The sequence below is a fragment of the Leuciscus leuciscus genome (assembly GCF_965113295.1).
Source record: "Leuciscus leuciscus genome assembly, chromosome: 18".
Lineage (NCBI taxonomy): Eukaryota > Metazoa > Chordata > Actinopteri > Cypriniformes > Leuciscidae > Leuciscus > Leuciscus leuciscus.
Genome location: NC_138742.1, coordinates 31,998,791 through 32,023,533, shown reverse-complemented (window position 1 = coordinate 32,023,533; position 24,743 = coordinate 31,998,791). Strand labels below are relative to the sequence as shown.

At 40.8% G+C, this 24,743-nt stretch overlaps 4 protein-coding genes and 1 long non-coding RNA gene across 6 annotated transcripts in view; 4 read left to right on the top strand and 1 right to left on the bottom strand.

Moving 5' to 3' along the window:
* Positions 1-2,666, top strand: LOC309480283 (zona pellucida sperm-binding protein 3-like). Its single transcript, XM_082144694.1, has 8 exons — positions 1-707; positions 1,230-1,348; positions 1,426-1,529; positions 1,608-1,785; positions 1,933-2,050; positions 2,134-2,216; positions 2,292-2,383; positions 2,455-2,666. Exons 1-8 carry the CDS (start codon positions 168-170, stop codon positions 2,523-2,525), a joined length of 1,305 nt encoding a protein of 434 aa, XP_082000820.1. The 5' UTR covers positions 1-167; the 3' UTR covers positions 2,526-2,666.
* Positions 2,667-9,036: 6,370 nt separating this feature from the next.
* On the top strand, positions 9,037-11,681 carry LOC309481202 (zona pellucida sperm-binding protein 3-like). The gene is made up of 8 exons (XM_082146035.1): positions 9,037-9,685; positions 10,184-10,302; positions 10,380-10,483; positions 10,564-10,741; positions 10,879-10,996; positions 11,078-11,160; positions 11,236-11,327; positions 11,401-11,681. Exons 1-8 carry the CDS (start codon positions 9,140-9,142, stop codon positions 11,469-11,471), a joined length of 1,311 nt encoding a protein of 436 aa, XP_082002161.1. The 5' UTR covers positions 9,037-9,139; the 3' UTR covers positions 11,472-11,681.
* A 3,235-nt stretch (positions 11,682-14,916) lies between these two features.
* LOC309481232 overlaps positions 14,917-24,743 on the top strand; it is a 53,635-nt gene continuing 43,808 nt past the window's right edge. Inside the window, exon 1 of the long non-coding RNA XR_014199958.1 lies at positions 14,917-15,104. This is a non-coding gene — a long non-coding RNA (uncharacterized lncRNA). The remainder of the gene's footprint in view (positions 15,105-24,743) is intronic.
* On the top strand, positions 17,121-19,592 carry LOC309481213 (zona pellucida sperm-binding protein 3-like). Of its 2 annotated transcripts, XM_082146051.1 has the most exons (4): positions 17,121-18,399; positions 18,935-19,053; positions 19,131-19,234; positions 19,314-19,592. In XM_082146051.1, exons 1-4 carry the CDS (start codon positions 17,854-17,856, stop codon positions 19,337-19,339), a joined length of 795 nt encoding a protein of 264 aa, XP_082002177.1. In that variant the 5' UTR covers positions 17,121-17,853; the 3' UTR covers positions 19,340-19,592. The 2 variants fall into 2 exon arrangements, with proteins under 2 accessions (XP_082002177.1, XP_082002176.1); XM_082146050.1 differs by having other exon boundaries at positions 19,131-19,592.
* Positions 21,434-24,234, bottom strand: LOC309480244 (uncharacterized protein). The gene is made up of 7 exons (XM_082144656.1): positions 24,114-24,234; positions 23,479-23,746; positions 22,882-23,079; positions 22,526-22,675; positions 22,236-22,352; positions 21,840-21,931; positions 21,434-21,718 (listed from the first exon to the last, which is right to left on the bottom strand). Exons 1-7 carry the CDS (start codon positions 24,185-24,187, stop codon positions 21,565-21,567), a joined length of 1,053 nt encoding a protein of 350 aa, XP_082000782.1. The 5' UTR covers positions 24,188-24,234; the 3' UTR covers positions 21,434-21,564.

Sequence of the window (24,743 nt, the reverse complement as noted above, 5' to 3'; positions counted from 1 at the left end):
TTGTAGAGTGGTGCGTCCCCAAGATACATACACTTTACAGGTCCAGAGGAGAATCTAGGATAATCAATTAAGGTAAAAGGGGTGGAGCCGCCTTAACTCAAAGCTGTACAAAATGGCAAAGCCAAGCACTGGTGTGTGTTGTGGTGTTTGTGACAAAGTTTGTTAGAATGGTGTTCCTAAAAGTTGTCTTAGTGGTGGTTGTGATTTGTACATTTGTTATGCCTGATGTCTTGGGAAGTTTGAGGTCTGGTCAAAGTCCAAGAAGTATGGGGCCAAAATTAAATCCAGCTTCCAGAAGTCCTGCCCTTTCTCCTCTTGAGCTCTGGAACCCTTTGCAAGTGGCTTCTCAGTTTCAGAGTCCTTTGGGTCCCGTCTCCAAAAGCCTTGCGCAAGAGCCTTTTGGCCTTCAGGAGAAGCAGCTGTTGCAGGGTCCAGTGAAACCTTTGGCTTGGAGGTTTCCCATCGCTCCCGAGGTGCAGAGCGAGTTGGCGGTGGACTTCCAGTTGAGGCAACCTGTGACTCCCAGCAGCGTTGCGGTTCAATGTGGCGAGAACCGGGTTCTTGTAGAGGTCCAGCAGGACCTTTTCAGCAATGGTCAGTTGATCCAGCCATCTGGTCTGTCTTTAGGTGGATGTCCTGTTGTTGGTCAGGACCCTGTGTCAAGACAAGAGTGCTCATCTTTGAGTATCAATTACAGGACTGCAACAGTGTGCTGATGGTAAGAACTCCTAAATCTTAATGGGTTACTTGTTGTGGCAGAGAACTTTTCAAGGAAAGTCAGTTCACTTGGTTTTACAATGCCAGGGCAGCTAAGACCAAGTTCTGTTTGAATGGGTAAATCAAGAATCTTAGAGCTACTTGCCTTAAGCAACCCTTCAAACCAACATCTGATGTAAACCATCCAATAAGTGGTATGAAAGGAGCTTAAGGAACAAGAACAATAAGTCTTGTGCCTTAATAGTTAAAGCTAGTTTTTTACCCTGGATCAGTCAATGTGCATGTTTAATCCTAAGTGCATGTCTCCAAAACATTGACTATCTCTGGCAACACCGGAGCGTCTGAGGGAAGCTGTGTTGATGTGAAGAATTTACTAATTGGTGATTTGCTCTTTAGGAACTCCACCATATTGCAGAGTGCACCTTCTCCCATTCATAGCAATATGAGTGCACTATCTTGGTGTATGTCAAGTCTTTGGGATGACCCTCTTGGTAACCACAATCTTTTTACAGATGAATGAGGATGAGCTTATCTACACTTTCTCTCTTACCTACATCCCTGAGGTGCTTGCTGGTACTCCGATTACCCGGGCCGATGGTGCAATTGTTGGTGTTCAATGCCATTATCAAAGGTAAGTGATCTCTGTGACTTTCTGCACTTTCTCGTGCAACTGGGAGACCATTTAATAGGTACTTTCATGAAACGCAGGCTCCAAAATGTAAACAGTGAAGCCTTGAGGCCAACATGGGTCCCTTATGCCTCAATAGAGGCAGGTCAAGAAGTCTTGCTTTTCTCCCTGAAGATCATGATGGGTTGGTACAGGTTTTCTTTCAATAAAATGGAACCTTTACCCTTGCTATTGTGGTTGTGCCTAAAATGCTTTTGTGTAGATGACTGGTCCTATCAGAGGCCTTCATACACCTATTTCCTGGGTGACGTTATTAACATCGAGGCATCTGTGAAACAGTACAATCATGTGCCTCTGCGTGTGTTTGTGGACCGCTGTGTTGCCACTCAAGCACATGATGTGAACTCTCTTCCGAGATATTCCTTCATTGAGAATAATGGGTAAGGTCATGGCACTTGATACGGTAGGACTGTTTAAATTGCTTTTTGTAACCACTTTGTGACAGAGTCATGGGTAAGGTCTAGTTGCTTGATGCTCTGCAGTTGATATTCATGAGTTTTTTTTTTTTTTTTTTTTTTTTTTTTCAGGTGCTTTGTGGATGCCAAAACTACAGCTTCCAGCGCCCGCTTCATGCCTCGGTCCCAGGTTGACAAGATCCAGTTCCAGTTGGAGGCATTTATGTTCCAGGAGGGCAACAGTCCTTCTGTATGTACTATGAATATCATGAGTTAATTTAATTTCTCCTCCCATCTGCTTTGGTTTTTTTACTTACCCGTCACCCCCTGCAGATCTACATAATGTGTATTCTGAAGGCAACTATTGCTTCTGCACCCAGTGACGCTCAGCACAAATCCTGTTCCTTTGCCAATGGGTACGTGGGTTTTTAATTTTATTTTTAATTTGACGTTTCTCATGCTGAAGGTTCCGTGTCTTTTTTTTATTGCAGGTGGTTTGCTGCTGATGGTAACGACCAAGTTTGTGGTTGCTGTGACTCAACATGTGGTCCGGATGGGGAATTTGCTGCTTCTCCCTATGGAGGTTGGTAGCTTTTGCTTTCTAAGGTTGCTTTTTATTCAATTGCTCTAACTTGGCCTTTTTCTTCTCTCTAGGCATTCAGTGGGAAGGCAAGGCCTCACTTGGTCCTGTAATGGTTCAAGGGCAAAAGAGAGGTTCTCAATAAAACTGACAAATCAATCCTTGATTGTATCTGACTTGTCATTTTGCTTCATGTCTGGTTTAACTGCTTTCAACTTGGAAAAAGTCCCTCTTCTGCCGTTGTGGTGAAACTGATAGTCCTACTGTACAATTCAAGTCCCATATAGCATGCAACCATAGGGTTCCAGAAGTTAATAACTTGACTTTTTCCATAGGGAGTTCTAAATGACCGCTAGTGAAAGCTCAAGGTTATGCTTTTTGAAGCCATTATTTTGTTACAATTTGTTTAACCAAAGAATTCCTGGTGAAAATCATAACCACTAATGAGCCGTTTATATAGTGCTTTCATATGTACAAATATACACCAGGGCTGTGCTCAGAATATCAATATAACCTCATGATCTCCTGACGATGTGCGTATCAATTCTGTTGTGCTTTTGAATGGAGCCAATTTTTAGCAATGAGCAGCAGCGTGAGACATTCAATGGATTAGAGGATTTTTCCGCAGACAAAAGTCAAATCAAAAATAGGAACTGCACAGAGTTTAACTAAAATTTAAGATGTTACAGTCTGTGCTTTTATGGATTTTGTTTAGTCATTGAGCATATCAGACATGCTTCAGTGTCACTATAATTGTCATTTCAGTTATTGAGGCAGAGACTTTCAAAGCAGAAGGAAGAGCATTTTAAGCTTTTTTTTTTTATGTGATAGTTTTTCAGTTATCACAACTGTTATGACACTGGTTAATCAATAAACAGATATTACAGTTACTAAACTCTGCTCAAAAGAAATTTAAACTCCAAATCGATCCATATTGTGATTCGTATCGTGACATTGATTATACACAGCCCTATTTAACACCCATGAAACCTTTCCATTTGACAAAAGTTTCTTCATAGTGGAAGAGTTCTGCGGTATAAACGACTCTGTGGAATTAGATTATCCCATTTATATAAAAAAAAAATCTGTGGGGACATTTTCTTTAGTTCATAAACGTTTATTTTAAGCCATGAGGAGATGAAGTGGCTTCCAAACACCTGGGACAGGTTTCTACAGTGTGCCAAAATTCGGTAGCTTTAAGCCCCCCTGATTAAAGGTCTGATCAAACCACTGAGGGAGGAAAAAAAAGAGGGTGGAATATGGATCGAGAGATTGAAAAATATATAGGAATTTTGCCACAATCCTGTGCATTCCATTCTGTGACAGCTGAGCTAAAAAAAAAGATGGTGTCTGAAAGTTGCATTAGATGGTCAGTTTGTGTGTAAATGTGCACTTTTTACCAAATTTATTTTTGTACCATTTTTGGTGTCATTTCTAGCGAGATATTCCTAGTAGTAATTATATATTTGCTTAGTTTTCACTAAAGCTCTTTCTGTTTTGCTGTAGATCATTAAACCGTTACGCTGCCTCAGAAGTCTGTCTGGAATCAGTTTCGACAGGTATCTGCAAACTGATGACGAGTCAATGTCTATGCAACCGATGTGCTGTTCTAGGGATCCTTCAAGACAGGTTTCCAGCCATCTCTATTTGGCTCTTGTCAAAGTCAGATCTTTTCGCTTGCCCATTTTTGGGTATTTTGAAGATCGAAATGATTGTGTACATTATATGCTGATAGCTGTGCAACATATCAGTATTACAAGAAGCTTTCTTAGTTTCGTCATCGGACACCAATCCAGCATGCCAGTTCAAGTAAGCACGCTTAGAACAATGGCTCATAAATCTTCCACACAGAGGAAACTCCCACTAGGAAGTCCACCCTTCTCATTGGTAAAGCACACTCGGGGAGGTGGGACCTTTCTCAGGCTTTATTAGAGACAGTCCACAGTGACCTTTTTCTTCTTAGCTTTTCTCATCCGTCCGCAAAACTGCTTCTGCTGATACAGGGGGGAAGAGCGCTCACCACACAACATCTATAGGTGGAAACAGAGCGCTCACCACACACCAGCTATAGGTGGAGACAGAGCGCTCACCACACACCAGCTATAGGTGGAGACAGAGCGCTCATCATACACCAGCTTTAGGTGGAGACAGAGCTCTCACCACACACCAGCTATAGGTTGAGACAGTACACTCACCACACACCTGCTATAGGTGGAGACAAAGCGCTCACCATACACCAGCTTTCGGTGGAGACAGAGCTCTCACCACACAACATCTATAGGTGGAGACAGAGCGCTCACCACACACCAGCTATAGGTGGAGACAGAGCGCTCACCATACACCAGCTTTAGGTGGAGACAGAGCGCTCACCACACACCAGCTATGGGTGGAGACAGAGCGCTCACCACACACCAGCTATAGCTGGAGACAGAGCGCTCACCACACACCAGCTATAGGTGGAGACAGTGCGCTCACCACACACCAGCTATAGGTGGAGACAGAGCGCTCACCACACACCTTCTATAGGTGGAGACAGTGCTCTCACCACACACCAGCTATAGGTGGAGACAGTGCGCTCACCACACACCAGCTATAGGTGGAGACTAGGGATGTCCCGATACGGATACTGGCATCGGGGATCGGGCCAATACTGTCCTCATATACTCGTACTCGTACTCATAGAAATTCGGCGATACCACGTACATTTTGCAAAACGAAACTGGCCGCCGCGAGTGCTTTGTGAAGGTGAACTGAGGCATAGAAAAGTATTATGTCGGCGGTTTGGGCTCATTTCACAGGGTTCGTACAAGGTGCGTGTGTATAGTAACATAGCTGTGGTGCGCGAGCTGATAAGAGAAAAACGCGCAGTGGATTAAGTGCGCAACGGCACAGACGCGCGAGCTGGTCGAGCACATCCCTTTAAACCAAGGGCGTAGGTTTGGCCTCAGCTTTGGTGGGGACATCCCCCTCCCCCTCCCCCTGGAATGAGTTTTCTATATGTAATTAAATAATGAACAAATGAATAAAATACACACGTATCATAGTATGCATTCAACACAACAAATCCATTATTATTATCTATTATTATTATTATCCATGATTACAGTATTCCATTAATACTAAAATTGTATCTACTATTCTATATCAAATTCTATTGATATATTCTATTCTTAAATATTAAATTCTTAGGCTACACTCACTCACAAATACATTACATAAATAGAATGTAGAAACGAAAAATGTCTCAGATCCACTGTTTATGTTGACTGCAAGATTCTAAGTTAAGGTCAGCTAATTAACATTCAGTGACTTGCTAACGTAGCATTCTATCATGATAGCGTGACTTCTATGAGTCTATCAGTGCTGCACAGCCTAATCAATACTCTTAACCTTAGTTGAAAGATTGCTGCTGCTAGGTTTAACTGTAACAACATGGTAACACATACTATCACCAATCAATACTATTTTCCACAGTAGAATCTGCATTTGAAAGCCTGGTCAGTCACTACTACTGCTAGTTTATTTGTGTGGCTAGTTATTTTGCCTACTTACACTCTGCTTTATGAAAAAGCTTCGTATGTCCCCTTTCTTCTTCTTGGGTGGCATAGCTGATCTATCTACAAAGTACAAAAAGTGGCAAAAAACGGAATATTAAAATGTTTTACTCTGGCCTTTGTATGTGGCAGAGAGACAGCCCTGGTAACTTACCGTCGGCGTCGTCGGCGCGCACGCACACACACACACACACACCACCCGCTCCCTCGCTGCCAGTGCAAGCACAAAAGTAGTCCCGGCCCGCGCGTGTAGCCTGTCAGATACACCGCCGCCAATCAAATTACGGCGTTTCTTGTACTGTCGTTGTTTTGGCCGTTGGAATCGATCCAAATAGCAGCGCAAAGATCCAAATAGCAGTTCAAAGGAGCTTGCTAAATATTGGTGGGGACAAATTTGTCATCTCAAAATATTGATTGGGACTAGTACCTAGCGTCCCCCCCTAAACCTACGCCCATGCTTTAAACAGACGTCAGTGGAAAGTTTGTTCAGTCGGATGTCAATGGCAAAGAAAATAAAACGAGGCATGTAGCTTATTATTAACATTAACTGACGAGAAAGAGATAGAGAGCGAGCAAGCGCACTTCTGTTGAATGCTCTTGATTGCTGATCGTTCACTCAGCACATGTTATTTGGATGAAAACTAAATCGTATATGTAAGTAAAGTAAAACATGAACTGTTACCTTATTTAAGTATAACGCGTGGTTTCCTACATTATTACAGGACGTGTGCAGGTCAAGAAGTTCCATGAACGCAAACATCCGAAGCGCGCGACCCGCAAACCAGCATCTCAGCGCGCGAATACTGAATTAAATTGTCTTTCACGTCTTGCACTCACTCACCTCACACCAGCTATAGGTGGAGACAGTGCTCTGACCTCACACCAGCTATAGGTAGAGACAGTGCTCTCACCACACACCAGCTATAGGTGGAGAGGAAAGAGAGTGATAGAGCCAATTCAATGGAAGGGGATTATTAGGAGGCCATGATTGGCAAGGGCCAATGGAGGGAATTTGGCCAGGACACCGGGGTTACACCTCGACTCTTTATGAGAAATGCCATGGGATTTTTAATTACCACAGAGAGTCAGGACCTCGGTTTAACGTCTCATCCGAAGGACAGTGCTCTTAATTTGGCAAACAAATCATTCCAAAAGAGCTCTGCAGGGAACGCCTTGTCCCATGAAGCACTGTGGGTGATGAGTCGGTCTTTTAATATTCCTGTTCTCGTCTGTGCATATTCTGATACTTGTTTACATATTCAACTTCCACTGAAGTGTTAATCACGTGGACAAGACTAATTTGCTGCTGGTTCAGTTGACATTTTCCTTTGGGTTTTTTCAATTTGACATTTTGTTCTACACACCTATAAGCGCAAATCGATGCAGCATGTTCAGTTTAGACAATGTATGTTTTTAATAACAAGAGAAAACCTTTTGTGGTCTGTGTAGTGTATGTTGAAGAACAGAACGGCAAAGTATCATAGGAAAATCCTGAAGGAACCAGCAGCAACTTGGTCTGAACACATAATATGTATGCGCATTATGCCATTTTTCACAAATTCACGTTTTTGTTGAGTACACGGAGACAATAAGCAAAAAACTTGCACTTTGAAATTCATTTTCAAAAGTTTGCTTTTTTAAGCCCCCAAAACGCTCTTGTCACATAAAAGAACAATGCATAAGTTTTTAGTTGAAAATTGTGTAATGTAAATGCCCCCTCAATGTGATAATGTGCCAGCAGCCATATCACCCTGTAGCCCAAGACTGGTTGCCCACGCTAAGCAGGGCTGAGCCTGGTTAGTACCTGGATGGGAGACCTCCTGGGAAAAACCAGGTTGCTGCTGGAAGAGGTGTTAGTGAGGCCAGCAGGGGGCGCTCACCCTGTGGTCTGTGTGGGTCCTAACACCCCAGTGTAGTGACGGGGACACTATACTACCAAAAGAGCACCGTCCTTCGAATGAGACGTTAAACCGAGGTCCTGACTCTCTGTGGTCATTAAAAATCCCAGGATGTCCTTCGAAAAAGAGTAGGGGTGTAACCCCGGCATCCTGGCCAAATTTGCCCCTTGGCCCCTGTCGATCATGGCCTCCTAATCATCCCCATATACTGATTGGCTTCATCACTGTCTCCTCTCCACCAGTAAGCTGGTGTGTGGTGAGCGTTCTGGCGCAATATGGCTGCCGTCGCATCATCCAAGTGGATGCTGCACATTAGTGGTGGTTGAGGAGATTCCCCCCTTCTATGTAAAGCACCTTGAGGTCTCAGAAAAAGCGCTATATAAATGTAACAAATTATTATTATTATTATTATTATAAGAGAGACAAAGTGCCTGTGCAAAAATCCACACTTGATGTCTTGACGACACATGCATGTGACAGGAAGTAAGTGCACAAGACTGTCCCATGTCTTAAAAATTCCAAAGCTCAGTGCCCTTAATGTACACTAAACCCACTGCTTCGGAGTGGTATTTGAGGCTAAGCATATCCCATCATGCATCGTGTTTGGGAACTTGCATGACTATAAGTACCTTTGCAAGTACATGTCAACTTATTCTAACCCTAGCCCTACCAGTCTACGAATACTGTACTAACACTCTAATGAGAGTTAGTAGCCATGTAGGTGTAACGTTACATATAGTCAACAGAATGTGTTAAAGGGACCATAAAAATAAAGTGAAACTGAAATCATTCCACTGTAGGTTAAATTAGTGATAAATGACACATCATTTGGTAGTAAAACAAAGTGTAGTACATGTTATTGGTGCAAAGATGTGAGAGTATATTTTGTACAACATTTGCAACTGCATTTCATCACTTAATACAAGCATCACAATTTTTAAATTGTGTCTTTTGTTACATAGGGATTACTGAACAGACATGTAAAAGTTTATTTTAATATGGAAAGTACTTGAAATTAAAACTTGCATCTAAACTTGCATTTTTGCAACACTAAAAGTGTGTCCCATTGGGTAATCAAAAGTTCTACACACACTTGCGGTCTTCAAGCCCACTTGAACACTTTGATCAAAGACCGGAAATTTGTAGAGTGGCGCGTCCCCAAGATACATACACTTTACAGGTCCAGAGGAGAATCTAGGATAATCAATTAAGGTAAAAGGGGTGGAGCCACCTTAACTCAAAGCTGTACAAAATGGCAAAGACAAGCACTGGTGTATGTTGTGGTGTTTGTGACAAAGTTTGTTAGAATGGTGTTCCTGAAAGTTGTCTTAGTGGTGGTTGTGATTTGTACATTTGATATGCCTGATGTCTTGGGAAGTTTGAGGTCTGGTCAAAGTCCAAGAAGCATGGGGCCAAAATTAAATCCAGCTTCCAGAAGTCCTGCCCTTTCTCCTCTAGAGCTCTGGAACCCTTTGCAAGTGGCTTCTCAGTTTCAGAGTCCTTTGGGTCCCGTCTCCAAAAGCCTTGCGCAAGAGCCTTTTGGCCTTCAGGAGAAGCAGCTGTTGCAGGGTCCAGTGAAACCTTTGGATTGGAGGTATCCCATCGCTCCCGAGGTGCAGAGCGAGTTGGCGGTGGACTTCCAGTTGAGGCAACCCGTGACTCCCAGCAGCGTAGCGGTTCAATGTGGCGAGAACCGGGTTCTCGTAGAGGTCCAGCAGGACCTTTTCAGCAATGGTCAGTTGATCCAGCCATCTGGTCTGTCTTTAGGTGGCTGTCCTGTTGTTGGTCAGGATCCTGTGTCAAGAGTGCTCATCTTTGAGTATGAATTACAGGACTGCAACAGTGTGCTGATGGTAAGAACTCCTAAATCTTAATGGGTTATTTGCTGTGGCAGAGAACCTTTCAAGGATAGTCAGTTCACTTGGTTTTACAATGCCAGGGCAGCTAAGACCAAGTTCTATCTGTTTGAATGGGTAAATACAGAATTTTAGAGCTACTTGCCTGAAGTAACCCTTCAAACCAACATCTGATGTAAACCATCCCATAAATGGAATGAAATGAGCTTGAGAAACAAGAACAACAAATCTTGAGCCTTAATAGTTAAAGCTAGATTTTACCCTGGAACAGTCAATGTGCATGTTCAATCTTAAGTGCATGTCTCCAAAACATTGATCTCTGGCAACACCGGAGCTTCTGAGGGACGCTGTGTTGTGAAGAATTTACTAATTGGTGATTTGCTCTTTAGAAATTCCACCATATTGCAGAGTGCACCTTCTCCCATTCATAGCAATAATCTTGGTGTATATCAAGTCTTTGGGATGACCATCTTGGTACCCACAATCTTTTTACAGATGAATGAGGATGAGCTTATCTACACTTTCTCTCTTACCTACTCCCCTGAGGCGCTTGCTGGTACTCCGATTACCCGGGCCGATGGTGCAATTGTTGGTGTTCAATGCCATTATCAAAGGTAAGTGATTTCTGTGACTTTCTGCAGTTTCTCGTGAAACTGGGAGACCATTTATTGGGTACTTTCATGAACTGCAGGCTCCAAAATGTAAGCAGTGATGCCTTGAGGCCAACATGGGTCCCTTATGCCTCAACAGAGGCAGGTCAAGAAGTCTTGCTTTTCTCCCTGAAGATCATGATGGGTTGGTACAGGTTTTTTTCTTTCAACAAAATTAACCTTTACCCTTGCTATTGTGGCTGTGCCTAAAATGCTTTTGTGTAGATGACTGGTCCTATCAGAGGCCTTCATACACCTATTTCCTGGGTGGCGTTATTAACATCGAGGCATCTGTGAAACAGTACAATCATGTGCCTCTGCGTGTGTTTGTGGACCGCTGTGTGGCCACTCAAGCACCTGATGTGAACTCTCTTCCGAGATATTCCTTCATTGAGAATAATGGGTAAGGTCATGGCCCTTGGTGCGGTAGGACTGTTTAAATTGCTTTTTGTAACCACTTTGTCACAAGAGTCATGGGTAAGGTCTAGTTGCCTGATGCTCTTCAGTTGACATGAGTTGCTTGTTGTGATTTGTCGCCAGGTGCTTTGTGGATGCCAAAACTACAGCTTCCAGCTCCCGCTTCATGCCTCGGTCCCAGGTTGACAAGATCCAGTTCCAGCTGGAGGCATTTATGTTCCAGGAGGGCAACAGTCCTTCTGTATGTACTATGAATATCATGAGTTAATTGACTTCTCCTCCCAATGCTTTGGTTTTGTGACTTACCTGTCACCCCCTGCAGATCTACATAACGTGTATTCTGAAGGCAACTATTGCTTCTGCACCCAGTGATGCTCAGCACAAATCCTGTTCCTTTGCCAATGGGTATGTGGGTTTTTAATTGTATTTTTAATTTGACGTTTCTCATGTTGAAGGTTCCATGTCTTTGTTTTATTGCAGGTGGTTTGCTGCTGATGATAACGACCAAGTTTGTGGTTGCTGTGACTCAACATGTGGTCCGGATGGGGAATTTGCTGCTTCTCCCTATGGAGGTTGGTAGCTTCTGCTTTCTAAGGTTGCTTTTGATTCAAGTGCTCTAACTTGGCTTTTTTTTCTTCTGTCTAGGCATTCAGTGGGAAGGCAAGGCCTCACTTGGTCCTGTAATGGTTCAAGGGCAAAAGAGAGGTTCTCAATAAAACTGACAAATCAATCTTGATTGTATCTGACTTGTCATTTTGCTTCATGTCTGGTTTAACTGCTTTCGACTTGGAAAAAGTCCCTCATTCTGCCATTGTGGTGACACTGATAGTCCTACTGTACAATTTCAAGTCCCATATAGCATGCAACCATAGGATTCCAGGAGTGACTTGACTTTCTCCATAGGGAGTTTTAAATGATGAACCTTTTAAAGACCACTAGTGAAAGCTCAAGGTTATGCTTTTTGAAGCCATTAGTTTAATTTGTTTAACAGAATAATTCCTGTTGAAGATCATAACTGGCCTTTATAAAGCACTTTCATATGTACTACTGTACACCAGGGCTGTGCTCAGAATATCAATACAAAGTCATGAACCCCTGACGATGCACGACTCAATTCTGTCGTGTTTCGAATGTAGCCAATTATCACATGATGTCAATTGGTGCCAATTTTAGCAACGTGAGACACTCAATGGATAAGACAATTTGCCGCCGCTGACAAAAGTAAAAACAAAAGTATGGGAGACTTTGGGGTTTAACACTAAACCAGAGTGTTGGACATTAGCTATGAGTCATGCAATATGCAAGAAAAGCCTGGGTAGCAGCACACACCTGTCATCTCAGAAGCAGCCAACGTTGCCAGATGCTTTTATCTCAACTCCCACCCACGTCTCCACGGCCTCAAAAGATTACAAATGTATTAATGTGCTTCATATGTTAGGATTTACAGCGTTGTCCAGAATAATGGCTTCAGACAATTGATTCACGAGTGTGAGCTATGCTACACAAGTTTTTAGCAGAAATGGCAATTCCCCAGTTGTATGATGAAGTTAAGCAAGACATTCTGCTGTCACTCTCTTCTGTACAGTTGAACTAAGTTGAATTTAAGTTGTTACAGTTTTTGCTTTTATGGAATTGTAGTCATTGAGCATTGTTGACACGCTTCAGTGTCATACTTGTCATTTCAGTTATTGAGGCAGAGACTTTCAAAGCAGAAGGAAGAGCCAATTTAAGCTTTTTTTTGTTGACTTAACAATTTTTTTTAATGATAGTTTTTCAGTTATCACAACTGTTATGACACTGGTTTTTCAATAAAAAAGATATTACTGTAACTAAATTCTGCTCAAAAGAAATTTAAATTCCAAATTGATCCATATATTGATTCGTATCGTGGCTTTAGTATCGTGATGCGTATTGTGACAATGTTGATGATACACAGCCCTATTTAATACCCATGAAAGCTTTCCATTTGACAAAAGTTTCTTCATAGTAGAAAGGAGTTCTGCGGTGTAAACGACTCTGTGGAACTAGATTATCATCCCATTTATATAAAGAATCTGTGGGGACATTTTCTTTAGTTCATAAACGTTTATTTTAAGCCATGAGGAGATGAAGTGGCTTCCAAACATCTGGGCCAGGTTTCCAAAATCAGGTAGCTTTAAGCCCCCCTTATTATACTGTATTATCAATATTTATTCTGGGTGTTTTTAGTTTTATTCTGGGTGTTTTACCGCTCCATATAAAAGGTCTGATCAAACCACTGAGGGAAGAAAAAAAGAGGGTGGAATATGGATCGGGAGATTGAAAAATCTTTAGGAATTTTGGCACAATCCTGTGCATTCCATTCTGTTACAGTTGAGCAAAAAAATAAAGATGGCGTCTATACGAGTGTATGGGACGCTCAAAGGGTTCGTTAAGCACTAGTAGAAATGGTGGTGGGAGTTTCCGGTAAGAGAAACTGGAGCAAGAGAGAGAGAGTCCCAGCAGAAGGGTTTTATTTGGATTATTTCAGCATGTATGAAGTATTACATGCATTTGCCCATAGTTATGTGTGGTCTATAATGAACAGAGAAAACAAAATACAATATAAGTTTGCTAGTATAAGCAGTATTACCCAGCATAAAGAATAGTCACTATACAAAACAGAAGTAATAGTAAATCAGGTTATCATTACTCTGGTAAAGTGTATTCAATTATTTAGAATCTAAATATATAGCATAAATGATTTGCTTACATATCTGAATTATACTGCAGAACATAAACCACTGAACAGTATCAAACTATAGTTTCAATATGACTTTACATGGATTTAGATAGCATGCAATTCACACAGAAATATAATTATTCAAATTACTAGTTGAACTAGTACATTGCACAGATGACAGTAACAGAATACACAGAATATTAAAGTTCGAACAGCATAGAATGTAAAACAGATAACTTACTTCTTAATCAATCACTCACGGGAACTACAAACATGCAGCAGTCCGCTTTGTGTAAGAAACCAAGTCAGTCTCTACACCTATGTATATGGACTTCCCTCTGATAGACATGCCCCAACTTGTCCATGCCAGTGCAAGCACCAACAAAGTCACATACATAAAGATACCTCCTGGGGGCATTGTTGGGCTTTCGTACAGCGTCTAAAAGTTGCATTAGATGGTCCGTTTGTGTGTAAATGTGCACTTTTGACCAAAAACATTATTTGTCATTTCTAGCAAGATATTCCTATTGTAGTAATTATATATTTGCTTAGTTTTCACCAAAGCTCTTTCTATTTTGCTGTAGATCATTATACCGTTACGCTGCCTCAGAAGTTTCGACCTGAAATCAGTTTCGACCTGTAAAGTCATTTCCTACAGTGCAGCGAGGGGACGAGTCAATGTCTATGCAGCCAACGTGTGCTGTTCTAGGGATCCTTCAAGACTATTTGGCTCTTGTCAAAGTCACTCAGATCTTTTCGCTTGCCCATTTTTCCTGCTTAAACACGTACAATTCAGGAACTGACTGTTCACTTGCTGCCTAATATAGCCAAACCCTTGACAGGTGCCATTGTACCGATATAATCAATGTTATTCACTTCATCTGTCAGTGGTTTTAATGTTGAGGCTTATCAGTGTATATTAAATATTTTCATATATATATATATTTTATATCCAGCTAATTTCCCCCTCATCAAGGTCTTCTCAAGCTAAATGTTTGTAAATTCTTCATATTAATCATAATTGTCTGTTCATCCTCAGCTGCACAAGCTATTTATTTTATTTAAATTTTTTATCAAACGGTCTCAAATCAGGCCTAAACGGTCAAATACACACAAAAGTTGCCTGGCTTAGTAGTGAGTGTTCACGTTCATGTTGGTTTGAGCCATTTTGACCCGGAGGGGACTTTCTTTCCCCGAAAATGCTAGTTAACATTATCGCATTGGATTAAAACTACTGACTTTACTCACCCAGGGTATAACTACTTGCCCCAAACTTTGAGAATTTTTGTCATTTTTCTCCACCTTGTTACACTTTTGGTGTTACTGGTCACAAATGACCAGCCTACAAAAAACTACTAATAAATCTCTCATTACTCTATATTATCACCAAATATTGGATTCAATCTTTTTGAAAACTTGATTTCTTTCAATTAGCACAGGTTCTATTTGGATCTGATTGATCGTAGGCCTCACTGATCTGAGCTCATGCACCTCAGTTTTTGAGTGAAAAAAGCATTATTTGAGGATAAATCTGTCAATATACAACAAAATATGGAAAAAAGTGCACTGTTTATCACACTAGCATACTTTAATGTTTAACCAGGAAGGTTGTTTTGAAATGCTTTTATCTTTTACAAAATGGAACAAAGTCACACTTTTGGTTCCCAGTCAAAAATGATCGGCCTACAAAAACTAGCCTATAAAGATCTGGTTACGGTATTACCACCAAATATTGAATTCACTCTTTTTGCCAACTTGTTCTCTTTCAATTAGTTTTTTTTTTTTTTTTTTCTGACTGATTGATCTGAGCTTATATTGCTAAAAAATGACCATCCATTGAAAATGAATGGGGAAGATCAAAAATAAGAGAAACATTTAATGTTCAGGAGCATGTTCATTAATGTACACATGTGCTTGCAAAGATAAAGGCCTGGGACCTTTGCATGTGTGGATACAGGCACACTCGTGCTCTCACACAGACACACACACACACACACACACTCGTTCATGTACACAAACTATTTTAAATATTACAGCTATAGGTAGAGACACACACCAGCTATAGGTGGAGACAGAGCGCTCACCACACACCAGCTATAGGTGGAGACAGAGCTCTCACCACACACCAGCTATAGGTGGAGACAGAGCGCTAACCACACACCAGCTATAGGTGGAGACAGAGCGCTAACCACACACCAGCTATAGGGGGAGACAGAGCTCTCACCACACACCAGCTATAGGTGGAGACAGAGCTCTCACCACACACCAGCTATAGGTGGAGACAGCTCTCACCACACACCAGCTATAGGTGGAGACAGAGCGCTAACCACACACCAGCTATAGGGGGAGACAGAGCGCTAACCACACACCAGCTATAGGTGGAGACAGTGCACTCACCACACACCAGCTATAGGGGGAGACAGTGCTCTCACCACACACCAGCTATAGGGGGAGACAGTGCTCTCACCACACACCAGCTATAGGGGGAGACAGTGCACTCACCACACACCAGCTATAGGTGGAGACAGTGCACTCACCACACACCAGCTATAGGTGGAGAGGAAAGAGAGTGATAGAGTCAATTCAATGGAAGGGGATTATTAGGAGGCCATGATTGGCAAGGGCCAATGGAGGGAATTTGGCCAGGACACCAGGGTTACACCTCGACTCTTTACGAGAAGTGCCATGGGATTTTTAATTACCACAGAGAGTCAGGACCTCGGTTTAACGTCTCATCCGAAGGACAGTGCTCTTAATTAGGCAAACAAATCATTCCAAAAGAACTCTGCAGGGAACGCCTTGTCCCATGAAGCACTGTGGGTGATGTTATTGAGTCGGCCTTTTAATATTCCTGTACTCTTGTCTGTGCATATTTTGATACTTGTTTACATATTCAACTTCCACTGAAGTTTGATCACGTTGACAAGACTAATTTGCTGCTGGTTCAGTTAATATTTTCCTTTGGGGTTTTTCAATTTGACATTTTGTTCTACACACCTATTAGCGCAAATTGATGCAGCATGTTCAGTTTAGACAATGTATGTTTTTAATAACAAGAGAAAACCTTTTGTGGCCTCTGTAGTGTATGTTGAAGAACAGAACGGCAAAGTATCATAGGAAAATCCTGAAGGAACCAGCAGCGACTTGATCTGAACACATAATATGGATGCGCATTACGTCATTTTTCACAAATTCACATTTTTGTTGAGTACACGGAGACAATAAGCAAACTTTTGAAAATTAATTTCAAAGTGCAAGTTTTTGAAAAGATGGTATATCTTTTCAAAAACTTGCACTTTGAAATTCATTTTCAAAAGTGTGCTTTTTTAGGCCCCAAAACACTCTTGTCACATAAAAGAACAATGCATAAGTTTTTAGTTGAAAATTGTGTAATGTAAATGCCCCCTCAATGTGATAAGAGAGACAAAGTGCCTGTTCTAAAATCCACACTTGATGTCTTGACGACACGTGCATGCGACAGGAAGTAAGTGCGCAAGACTGTCCCATATCTTAAAAATGCCAAAGCTCAGTGCCCTTAACGTACACTAAACCCACACCTGCTTCGGAGTGGTATTTGAGGCTAAGTGTACCCCATCATGCATCGTGTTTGGGAACTTGCATGACTATAAGTAACTTTGCAAGTACATGTCAGCTTATTCTAACCCTAACCCTACCAGTCTACGAATACTGTACTAACACTCTAATGAGAGTTAGTAGCCATGTAGGTGTAACGTTACATATAGTCAAAAGAATGTGTTAAAGGAACCATAAAAATAAAGTGAAACTGAAAACATTCCACTGTAAGTTAATTTAGTGAGAAATGACACATCATTTGGTAGTAAAACAAAGTGTAGTACATGTTATTGGTGCAAAGATGTGAGAGTATATTTTGTACAACATTTGCAACTGCATTTCATCACTTAATACAAGCCTCACAATTTTTAAATTGTGTCTTTTGTTACATAGGGATTACTGAACAGACGTACAAGTTTATTTTAAAATGGAAAGTACTTGAAATCAAAATGTGTAAATAAAGCTATCTAAACTTGCATTTTTGCAACACGAAAAGTGTGTCCCATTGGGTAATCAAAAGTTCTACACACACTTACCGTCTTCAAGCCCACTTGAACACTTTGATCAAAGACCGGAAATACTGTAGGTCATGAAAGTAGACAAGTGGTCGAGTACAAAGACGGCAAGTGTGGTTATTTGGACAGGCCCATTAAAAATGTACAGAGTGGTGCATCCCCAAGATGCAGACTCTTTACAGGTCCAGAGGAGAATCTAGGATAATCAATTAAGGTAAAAGGGGTGGAGCCACCTTAACTCAAAGCTGTACAAAATTGCAAAGCCTAGCACTGGTGTGTGTTGTATTGTTTGTGACAAAGTTTGTTAGAATGGTGTTCCTGAAAGTTGTCTTAGTGGTGGTTGTGATTTGTACATTTGATATGCCTGATGTCTTGGGAAGTTTGAGGTCCGGTCAAAGTCCAAGAAGCATGGGGCCAAAATTAAATCCAGCTTCCAGAAGTCCTGCCCTTTCTCCTCTAGAGCTCTGGAACCCTTTGCAAGTGGCTTCTCAGTTTCAGAGTCCTTTGGGTCCCGTCTCCAAAAGCCTTGCGCAAGAGCCTTTTGGCATTCAGGAGAAGCAGCTGTTGCAGGGTCCAGTGAAACCTTTGGATTGGAGGTTTCCCATCGCTCCCGAGGTGCAGAGTGAGTTTGCGGTGGCCTTCCAGTTGAGGCAACCCGTGACTCCCAGCAGCGTAGCGGTTCAATGTGGCGAGAACCTGGTTCTCGTAGAGGTCCAGCAGGACCTTTTCAGCAATGGTCAGTTGATCCAGCCAACAGGTCTATCTTTAGGTGGATGTCCTGTTGTTGGTCAGGATCCTGTGTCAAGAGTGCTCATCTTTGAGTATGAATTACAGGACTGCAACAGTGTGCTGATGGTAAGAACTCATAAATCTTAAATGGTTATTTGTTGTGGTAGAGAACCTTTCAAGGAAAGTCAGTTCACTTGGTTTTTACAATGCCAGGGCAGCTAAGATCACGTTCTCTGTGAATGGGTAAATCTGGAATCTTAGAGCTACTTGCCTTGGGTAAATCTGGAATCTTAGAGCTACTTGCCTTAAGTAACCCTTCAAACCAACATCTGATGTAAACCATCCAATAAATGGTATGAAAGGAGCTTAAATGCGAACAATAAATCTTGTGCCTAAATAGTTAAAGCTAGTCTTTTACCCTGGAACAGTCAATGTGCATGTTCAATCCTAAGTGCATGTCTCCAAAACATTGATCTCTGGCAACACCGGAGCTTCTGAGGGAAGCTGTTGATGTGAAGAATTTACTAATTGGTGATTTTGTTCTTTAGGAATTCTATATTGCAGAGTGCACCTTCTCCCATTCATGGCAATATGAGTGCACTATCTTGGTGTATGTAAAGTCTTTGGGATGACCCTCTTGGTAACCACAATCTTTTCACAGATGAATCAGGATGAGCTTATCTACACCTTCTCTCTTACCTACACCCCTGAGGTGCTTGCTGGTACTCCGATTACCTGGGCCGATGGTGCAATTGTTGGTGTTCAATGCCATTATCAAAGGTAAGGGATCTCTGTGACTTTCTGCACTTTCTCGTGCAACTGGGAGACCATTTAATGGGTACTTTCATGAACCGCAGGTTCCAAAATGTAAACAGTGATGCCTTGAAGCCAACATGGGTCCCTTATGCCTCAACAGAGGCAGGTCAAGAAGTCTTGCTTTTCTTCCTGAAGATCATGATGGGTTGGTACAGGTTTTTTCTTTCAACAAAATAAACCTTTTCCCTTGCTATTGTGGCTGTGCCTAAAATGTTTTTGTGTAGATGACTGGTCCTATCAGAGGCCTTAATACACCTATTTCCTGGGTGGCGTTATTAACATCGAGGCATCTGTGAAACAGTACAATCATGTGCCTCTGCGTGTGTTTGTGGACCGCTGTGTGGCCACTCAAGCACCTGATATGAACTCTCTTCCGAGATATTCCTTCATTGAGAATAATGGGTAAGGTCATAGCCCTTGGTGCGGTAGGACTGTTACATTTTTGCTTTTTGTAACCACTTTGTCACAGAGTCATGGGTAAGGTCTAGTTGCTTGATGCTCTGCAGTTGCTTGATGCTCTGCAGTTGACATTCATGAGTTGCTTGTTGTGATTTGTCGCCAGGTGCTTTGTGGATGCCAAAACTACAGCTTCCAGCTCCGCTTCATGCCTCGGTCCCAGGTTGACAAGATCCAGTTCCAGCTGGAGGCATTTATTTTCCAGGAGGGCTACAGTCCTCCTGTATGTACTACGAATATCATGAGTTAATTTGACTTCTCCTCCCAATGCTTTGGTTTTGTGACTTACCTGTCACCCCTTGCAGATCTACATAACGTGTATTCTGAAGGCAACTATTGCTTCTGCACCCAGTGACGCTCAGCGCAAATCCTGTTCCTTTGCCAATGGGTACGTGGGTATTTTATTTTAATTTGACGTTTCTCATGTTGAAGGTTCCGTGTTTTCATTCTGAAAGTGCCTCATTCTGCTATTGTGGTAAAACTGATAGTCCTACTGTACAATTCTAGTCCCATATAGCATGCAACCATTGGGTTCCAGAAGTTAATGACTTCTTTCTCCATAGGGAGTTTTAAATGATCAACCTTTTAAAGACCGCTAGTAAAAGCACAAGGTTATGCTTTAAGCCATTCATTATTACAATTTGTTTAACAGAATAATTCCTGGTCAAAATCATAACTGAGCCATTTATATAGCGCTTTCATATATACTACTGTATACCAGGGCTGTGCTCAGAATATCAATACAACATCATGAACTCCTGATGATGCACATATCAGACCCAGGACATCAGGATTGATGTCCAAACTTCCTTGGCAGAGTTTGTGTACGGTCAGACTCTGCGTGTCCCATGAGATTTCATTCCAGACAGCACAAAACCCTGGAGTCTATCTTCTGAATTCTCTGCCCTCTTAGACAGAGGTAGGAATGGGTTTGAAAGCATTAATTCTAAGCATGGACTGATGGTAGCTTGGATTCTCAAAGTATCTCTACAGCTGAGTTTGTTTTTATCCATCATGATGCTGGTGCTGGTTCTTAGGAGGGGTCGGCCAGCCACCAACAATTGGACAAACTCCAGGGAGAAATCTCAGACTGCTAAGGAGGTTTAACCTGCTGCAGTCTCACGTTACTGCACTTGTTCAAGAAGACAAGTTTGAGCTCTAAGCAAGCTGATGTTGCCTGTCTGTAAAACCACAACATTTTCATGCTTTTCTCCATATTTAAAAATACAGAAAGTGAGGTCAGTAAACCAAAACAGTGCCAATGCACGGTAATATCTCAAAAACTAGATGGAGCTAAATGGCTTTTTACAGCTAAGTATGGGACCCTTCTACTCATGTTTCATATACATTTAGGTAGATATGAAATATATTTGGTTTGGAAAATTGGGTCACGTGGAAGTAGAAATATATATATATATATATATATATAAAATCCATAGGCTAATTATGACGGATTTGGTGCTTCTGCAGATATCTGCATTCACGCCTTGTTGAATATTTTGCTAATATTTAGTGTTTGTTTATATTTTTTTGCTAAATAGTTATTTGTTCAGACTGAGAATGTATATATGACTCTGCATGTGTGCGTATCTATAATAATTATTGACACTGTTATTCTTAATATAGCCAATAATGACACTGCAAAAATGATTGTATTGGCTCGACTGTTTAACGTAACACAAAAATTATATTTCCATGTGTCGATTATGCCTATAGTAATAAAAACATCACATAATCAATGCTTCTTTAGCAAAAACTATCTATGAGTTAAATCAATCATACACAATGTATAATCATATACAATGTATAATCATATAAAAGAAGTCAGAAAATTACAGTAATTCATACAAAGTTTAATAAAGCAATAAATAGTTTACTCAGTAAAAATAATTCTCAATATTATATGTTGGTTTGTTGAGCTGTAGAGATCCCTTGCAAGGTTTTTTTTTTTTTTTATGAACAACACTACACCTGAGTGAAAGTTTAACATTTAGAATACAGCCTCTTTTTTGAATGCATTTATTCAGGAAACATGACTCTCCATTTGTAGTCAGACTCGTCTTGTGTCTGTACGGTGTCTCGTAGGGCAGCATACTGTGCCATGTTAGGCAATCCTGATGCTACACAACAGCTCAGAGAACTGCGGGAAATGGCCATTTTATTTGCATCAAACCTGTGTAGAAAACAGATGCAAGGAATGCAATGAAATATAGTCTGTATTAGACTTAGATAATTTCACACTGCATAAGATATCTAAGGAAGGATCTGTGAGATTTAGTGTTTGTGGAAGTTACCATTGATCTGTCTTCTCATCGTAGCGCTCCACATCAGAGGTGGTGCTAAATCCATTATAGCCTCCGACAGCAAACAACTGACCATTAACTACCTGGATTTTGAGGAAAGGAAAAAGGAAAATAAGTAATGTACAGCTAAAGTCTTTAACTTGACATGAATAAATCTTCTAGATGCAACACTTCAATTAAACATAGTAGAATTTTCTGACTCTTTGAATTAGGTAGATGTTTTTATAGTCAAACACATTGATCTTTGAAGCCTTCAACAGTGTGCAACTTTCCACTTATTGTCAATATGGGACCAAAAAAAATGTTCCCTGCATATTCATTATCATCATAACTGTAATGTTATTTCATAGTTTCACCAGAGACAGATATTAACTGTCCACATCTCACCTCAATGCCAAAGTTGCTGCGTGGATTGTACATTGATGCAACGTCACTCCAGAATTTAGTGAGCGGATTGTAGGCCTCTGCACACCGCAAACAACTGGCACCATCAAAACCACCAACCTTTAAATAAATACACTTTTTATTTATGTATTCTGTGCATTTGTATGTACATCAATGCATGCATTTACAGAAATGCAACCTTTAAACTGTGATTGTTCCATATTTCTGTATTTGTGTCATGGTTATCATAGTTAATTAAAACTATAAAACTGATATGTGTGTTTAATACTCACAGCATACACTAGATCTGCATAAGCGATCACACCAACACCAGCGCGGCGGCTGCTCATGGGAGCGATGAGAGTCCACTGGTTTGTTTCAGGGTTGAAGCTCTCAGCAGAGGAGAGACACTCGATCCCAGTAAAACCACCACAGATATAAATCTGACAAACACAAAAATAACATGCATGATGTTTGTGCACAATCATCACAGATTGATCAGAAAACCATTGTTTAAAACACTGTTTAAATTTTATGATATTCCTTTTCATATTAACACTATTCCTTATGCCATATCTCTATTTCCCCTTTCCTTCATGCTTTACAGGCATTAAGAGTCTCCAGCAGAAGAGTGTGGAAGTGCTCTTACCCTGCCCTGCAGTGAGGTGGCGCTGGCGTCACTCCTCCGTTCATTCATGGGTGCCATCATTGTCCACTGATTGGTGTTTGGATCGTAGCGCTCTACTGTTTTAAGCCGTTGTTGTCCATCAAAACCACCAATGGCATAAATGAGCCCGTCCAGAACAGCAACACTAATATAGCAGCGGCGTTCATACATGGGGGCCACCTACAACACACCAAATACATCAGTGTGCGAACACACACCAATACACCATCTCATTGGTTCTGTCCTATCAGTTGCAAATAAATACAATGGTAATACTATTATTATATTTTTTAATGGTATTTTTTTGACAGTCATGATGGTAACTCTGGTGTATTATATTATATTATACAAAGCTACAACAATTGCTGGAACACAAAAAAAAATGTATCATGGTTTTACCACTTTTTAGACATGTAATACGGTAATACAGTGGTATTCTTTGAAGTAATGTGGAGTACAGCACATCTTTCAGCACTATGGTCCATATCAAAGTACAGTCCGGTACCATCACTGGACCACAATACTGTTTTGTGAAGGAAGCTAAATTAAAGTTACATGTTGAGCTACAGCATTACTCACCTCCTGCCAAGTCTGAGTGATAAGACTGAATTTCCTCACGCTGTTGAAATACTCCACATGTGACTCCAGGAACTGACAGCAGGAATCTACAAGACCTGTGACTGAGATCATTTCAGCCGCCACCAAGAGCTCCAACACATTCTCTTGAGTAATGAGCACAGATCTTGTGTACGCATACTGGATAATAAGAGGCATGATGTCTCGGGATATTCCTTGAATTTCGCAGAAATGTTCTGCTGGGCTGCTCCAGTTGTTGGAGAAAAGAGCCCTGTGAACAAATTTGACAAAGAAATACAGACATTAATAATGAGCATGTATAAAATAACTTTTCGTTATTTACATTTTAATTTCAGCCAAATTTACTAAGAGAAACAGATTAGTTTCCTATATTAAATTTGAAATGCTGGGTAAAACTTCATTCATAGCCACTTCCAGAATCATATTTCAAGAATGTTTTTTCCTAGATATCATAGTTACATTCTTTTTTCTGGCAATACACTCATTCATTTTCATGCATTTATATATTTGGACTTAGGCAGTTTCAACAGTATATGTTGGCAGTGGAAATTATGTATATAATTATAATAATTTCTTGGTAATTTGCGCACAATTGCAGTTCAAATGCTTCTTCTCACCTAAAGTAGGAGCTGCAGCCACACATGATGATCTTGTGCACTTGAAATTCTCTGTCATTTGACTTGATGATCATGTCAGTGTGTTCGTCCAGTAAACGTGCTTCATCAAACACGTCAAAGGCTGTTGTTGCTCTTATGTTCTCCATGTTCTCTCAGGACTGTAAATGTATTCAGTCTTCTCTCCTCAAACTCTGATTAAAGTCTCCTCAGGATTGAGTCTTTGTAGGACTTTTGCTCAGGAGAGTTCTATAGAATGTCTCTGTGACATCATAGTTTTAGAGCTTGAATATATCTCTTCAGTTTGTGCCTTGGCCACATAATTATTACAGAGTTTTGTTTTATCAATTCCTTTTGAATGAAACATCTTCACAGTAACAAATATATATATATATATATATATTTTTTTATTAACTCAGTGACAAATAAAATAAAGCATGGGATAATTAGTCATTAAGTTGGCTTGAGAAAGCCAACTTACTGAAATCCTATTTAAACTTATTAAGTTGGCTTGAGAAAGCCAACTTACTGAAATCCTATTTAAACTTCTTCTTCTTCTTCTTCTTCTTCTTCTTCTTCTTCTTCTTCTTCTTCTTATTCTTCTGACCCAAAAATTTTCAACTCTAACTCCTC